Raw genomic sequence first — 5,473 nt, 5'->3', positions numbered from 1 at the left:
AACCGTTTCCCCTCCCCGTTTCGTAGCGGACTACAGGTTCTCCGGTCGGGACAGCCTTATTTTCTTAGTCGATGCCTCCAAGGCCATGTTTGAGTCCAACGGGGATGAAATGACTCCTTTTGACATGACCCTCCAGGTAAGGCTGCCTCGGGGCGCTTCCCAAACCCTCCGGGAACTGCTTTGGCCGCCCCCATGGGTAGGGCCAGGGGGCTGTCCCTCCACCTCATTTGTTGTTGTAAGGTCACTCCAAAAGCAACTTGGACTGGTGAATGGCTGTGGGTTTGGGAAGACTTGTTGCCCTGTGGACTCTGTCCAGGGTTTCGGCGAGGGAAAAGTTTATAGAATGAGAAATCAGTTTGCGTTCGGGATGGTGCTTTTGAAAAACGGTTGTTGCATTGGCCTTACTCGTAGAAAGGGAATACTAATTGAAAATTTTCTAAGGCTGTATGCTGAAAAAAATCCCCCAGAAAACAAGAACCCCGATTCTTCTAGTAAAATTTTGCTTAAAGCGTTTGTTACCCTTCTTCTTCTTGTTAGAATCTACTTCTATAAGCTGCCAATTGCGAAAGAGAAGACTTTTGCACTTTTGCTGCAACTGATTTTCTTCATATTTTGACCTGTATGCATTTTTTCTCAGTGCATCCGGACAGTGTATACCAGCAAAATTATTAGTAGTGACAGGGACCTGTTAAGCATCGTGTTCTATGGTACAGAAAATAACAAGAACTCAGCAGATTTCAAGCACATCTATGTTCTTCAGGAGCTGGACAATCCAGGTAAAGGCAGTAAGGTGATATGAATGTTATGTAGAAAATGGAGCAAGGAGATCTGTGCAGTAGAATTATCAGTAAACAGAGACCTCTCAGAACTGAAAAGTTCCTATTATTGACATGTATTAGTGGGGCGGGATAGACTTAACATTTATTGAAAGCTTACAAACTTAGTGGGAACTTAGCTATTCCTGATATAGTTGGTCCAGATCCCTTTCCTGTGTCTTGTCTTCTGTTTTAATGCACTGGTTCACTTGCTCTCTCTCTACTAAACTTACGAGACCACAATCATGTGGCTGCTCTTCAGAAAAGAATGGCTGAGGTTGGGTGGGATTTCCAGAGCTCATCTTGTCCAACCCTCCTGCTCAGGCAGAGTCAGTTAGAAAAGATTAGCCCATATGTACCTGTTTAGGGTGTTCCATCTCTTATTTTCATAAGCGGTTTTGCAGTTCACCTCTTCTGTTTTATTTGAATTTCTTAGAATTACCTAGCATCTGCTTGATAATGAGTGCCAGTTGCTGAACTAGAAAAGGTAGTAGAAGGAGTGCAAAGAATACATGATAGTGGACAGATTGTCATGAAACAGAGTCTTGTGGGGGGATTTTGTCCACTAGCTTTTAGTAGCAGCCTTTATCTCTGAGGAGGTTTGTTTTAATTTTCTTAACTAGGAGCTGCAGGTTTAATAACGCATGGAGTCCTCCCGAAAGAACTGTGCCTTGCCCTAATTTCACAATTAATTACAATGGGGACCTGATAAGACTGCCTTCAGTTTGTCTCCCTTTTCTGGCCGCAAGTGCCTTAGGCTTCTTGCTCTTACTTCTTCCTCCTTCCTCCTCCTTCCTTCTTGCCCTTTTCCCTGTGTTAGAGATAGTGGCTTTGCCATGCTGATAAAGATAGTGCAGGTGAAAGGCGAGTGTTGTTAAAAAGGAAGAGAATTGTATATTTACTGCCCCTAGATAAGGAAGAAATACTATAGATAGCTATTGTGTAGTACATAATTATGGACACTTATGCTATCAATTGACAGGTGAGGAGATGAAAATAAAATAGTAAATGGCAGAGGGAAGGACATTTTCAGATGAGGTTTCATAAATGCCGTAGAATTTGAGTGAGGGACAAAGGAAGAAGCTTTACAGAATGCAGCAGCTTAAAAGTGAAAGCTTGCCTCCCTTTGTAGAGTTACAGGAGGAAACAGAGAATCTGTTGTTTAGACAAGTAGGGAGGAGAGTAGTAGTTGGGCTGGAATAATCCAGAGGCCATTGACACACATTTGAATATTGCTGTCTCCACCTGGTCATCTGTGGGCTGCATCTGACCTCTAGGTTGATCCTATCTGACATGAGGCCCAAGGGAGCAGGAGGAATTCTCTACCTTCCCAACATGCCATGGAGATGCAGGAGGCATTTCAGGCACCTCTCCTCTCTCCGCTGGTGCAGCAGTCTGCTGTGCCTCTGCAGCAGGTTTTTTTTGAACACTCGTCCTTTCAGTACGGTGGATTTGCGATATTTTGCTCGTTGCCTGTTTCCCTCCCCTAACAGGAAGAGCCCAACCTTGGTGCTGGGGCACTTGGTGTCCTTTTGGCCCTAGTAGGTGCTTTCAAGTGGCTTCCAATAGTGCAAATTTCAGGCTGTGGTGAACAGTTTTCTCAGCCAGGTGTTGGAAGGGCACCACCAGATGTTACTCAGATGTCAGGTGCAAGGGACCCTTCGTGAATATTTTGAAAAGTTTGCAGTACTCCTTCAAATATTTCTTATGCACATGAATGCTGTTATCCTCCTTAGGTGCAAAGCGTGTTCTAGAGCTGGACCAATACAGGGGAGACGAGGGACGAGTGCTTTTCCGCAACACCTTCGGTCACAACGCTGACTATTCGCTGGGTGAAGCGCTCTGGGCCTGCTCTAACCTCTTCAGTGATGTTCGGGTCAGACTGAGCCACAAGAGGATCATGCTCTTCACCAACGAGGATGACCCCCATGGCAATGACAGTGCTAAAGCCAAGCTGGCCAGGACCAGGGCTGGTGATCTGAGAGACACAGGTCATTATTTTCCCTTTTAATTTCAGAATAAAACTGATATGTCCTTGTAGCAGATGTTAACTGCATTGCAAGTTTGTGATGGAAAAAGAATGCAAAATTGTCAGAACTAGGCAAATCTTTATGAAGCTTTCTAAATCAGAAATTTGGTATCTAGTCTAAATTAAAGAATGTATTATCTTACCCAGTTTCCAACAACAAATGCTTATTTTCTACGATCTCTTTTTCTACTCTGATAGCATAAAAATCAGAACTTGAGAGGGCCTGAGAGTGAAAAACGAACTCTGCTTTATTTTGTTTTTCCACCATTTTCCAGGAAGGGAATAATAACACTAAATTAACACAAAAGGAAAATCACTTTAATGGCTTCATTTAGAATCAGCTGAAGAACAGCAACCTGAGCTCAGAGACTAGAGAGCCAATGCTTCATTGGTTCAACAATCGGGCTGAGAGAAACTGGTGTTTTTGGAGTTCAGCAAATGTGCTGGATCTAGAAGCTTTGAGACTTTAGCCCTTGTAACTGGGAAAGGGGAACATCTGAATGCATTAGTTCCCTCCATGCCTAAAGTAAGAGTATGTTTTACAGGAGCTTGTTGGAGCTCTTTCATGCAAAATGTTGTCCAGATTATTAATGAGGAAGGAAACATTTTCTATGCTACGTTGTTTTGCTTGAAGTTTTTTTTCCCTAGAAACTCTCACATCTGGTTCAGATGACAATTTAGAGGTTATTCTTGCTTAAATTCATGGTGTAGGTATAGAAATCTGAGAATGCTGAGAAATGTGCTAGTGTAAGTAAAAAGCCAGTTTCTGTGATCCTCCTCCTATCTCTTCCTTTGTTTCTAGGTATCATCCTGGACTTGATGCACTTGAAGAAGCCTGGAGGGTTCGATATCTCTTTGTTCTACAGGGATATCATAAACACAGCAGACGATGAGGACCTTGGGATCCAACCTGAGGCGTCAGAGAAATTGGAACATCTCATGAAGAAAGTACGAGCAAAGGAGACAAAAAAACGGACTTTAGTCAGGTTTGTGCCTAGTTATATTTCATTCAGTGGAGGCACCTGATGTTATTTTTACACTGCATCTCATCTCACAGAATCACAGAATGTTAGGGGCTGGAAGGGACCTCAAAAGATCATCTAGTTCAGCCCCCCTGCCAGAGCACAATCACCTACAGTAGATCACGCACGAATGCGTCCAGACAGGTTTTGAATGTCTCCAGAGAAGGAGACTCCACAACCTCCCTGGGCAGCCTGTGCCAGTGCTCTGTCACCCTCATGGTGAAAAAGTTTTTTCTAATATTTTTGTGGAACCTCCTATGTTCCAGCTTGCAGCCATTGCCCCTTGTCCTGTCATTGGACGTGACTGAAAAGAGCCTGGCTCCGTCCTGACACTCCCCCTTGACATATTTATAAACATTTATAAGGTCACCCCTCAGTCTCCTCTTCTCCAAGCTAAAGAGACCCAGCTCCTTCAGCCTTTCCTCCTAAGGGAGATGTTCCACTCCCTTCATTGTCTCTGTGGCTCTGCGCTGGACTCTCTCAAGCAGTTCCCCGTCTCTCTTGAGCTGAGGCGCCCAGAACTGGATACAATATTCCAGATGTGGCCTCACGAGGGCAGAGCAGAGGGGCAGGAGGACATCTCTTGACCTACTAGCTACTCCCCTTCTAATCCACCCCAGGATGCCATTGGCCTTCTTGGCCACGAGGGCACATTGCTGGCTCTTGGTCATCCTGCTGGCCACCAGGACCCCCAGGTCCCTTTCCCCTGCGCTGCTCTCCAGCAGGTCAGTCCCCAACCTATACTGGCACATGGGGTTGTTCTTTCCCAGGTGCAAAATTCTACACTTGCTGTTGTTGAATTTTATAAGATTCCTCCCTGCCCAGCCCTCTAGCCTGTCTAGGTCTGTCTGAATGGCAGCACAGCCTTCTGGTGTGGTCAACCACTCCTCCCAGTTTTGTGTTGTCAGCAAACTTGCTGACAGGGCTCTCTGGAATTCCCTCTTCTGGAATTATTTTTCTATAAAGGTATCTCTGTTTACATTCCTCAACCTTAGTCTAAGCTTGGTGTTTCTGCTGTAGCTTTCAAGGATATTCATCCTTGGTGGATGAGAAGAGCAGAGAGTGAAACTAGGCCTCCTTTTTTTTTTTCTCTGTGTGATATTTCCTGTATTCAACTTGGCCAGAAACTATTATTTATCTAAAAATGACATAACTGCCAAATAAAATGCTTCCCAAAAATCTGCATCTTGTAAAAGGGTTAGTTTATAGTGAGATCTGATTGAAATGGGGCTTTTTTTTTTACTACTGTTAATTTAGAAAAAAATAATCTCTATGTGACTGGTCAGTATTTTATCAAGGGATCTTATTTTTATGTTATTAAATATGTGGCCAGCCTGCCTTGGCACTTGGTATGGATTTGTACAGCCTTGATATTTCTGATCTCCTGATGGAAGATTAGAGATACTTACAGAGAGCTTAAAGAGATCTTGACAAAGCAGATAGAAAGTATTTTTGGAACCATGTAGTCCCTAACAGTTGGGTTGTTTGTTTTTTTTAATGAGTGAACTCGTAGCAGAATGATGTGGAAGCGCAGTAGAGGAATGAACTTCAGTGGTTTTTTTAATATACATTAAAAAAAAAAATCCCAACCTGAGCTGTTGTCCCTG

At 43.7% G+C, this 5,473-nt stretch overlaps 1 protein-coding gene across 1 annotated transcript in view; it reads left to right on the top strand.

The window, feature by feature from the left end:
* Nucleotides 1-22: 22 nt before the first annotated feature.
* The window catches only part of XRCC6 (X-ray repair complementing defective repair in Chinese hamster cells 6), a gene marked incomplete at its 5' end in the record, with an annotated part of 15,156 nt that continues 9,705 nt past the window's right edge, over nt 23-5,473 (top strand). The window contains 4 exons of the mRNA XM_009866534.1: nt 23-136; nt 638-776; nt 2,552-2,806; nt 3,647-3,830. Coding sequence (XP_009864836.1) covers nt 23-136; nt 638-776; nt 2,552-2,806; nt 3,647-3,830 — 692 coding nt within the window. The remainder of the gene's footprint in view (nt 137-637; nt 777-2,551; nt 2,807-3,646; nt 3,831-5,473) is intronic.

Source organism: Apaloderma vittatum, unplaced genomic scaffold (genome assembly GCF_000703405.1).
Source record: "Apaloderma vittatum isolate BGI_N311 unplaced genomic scaffold, ASM70340v1 scaffold2533, whole genome shotgun sequence".
NCBI lineage: Eukaryota > Metazoa > Chordata > Aves > Trogoniformes > Trogonidae > Apaloderma > Apaloderma vittatum.
This window is presented reverse-complemented; position numbering and strand designations above follow the sequence as displayed.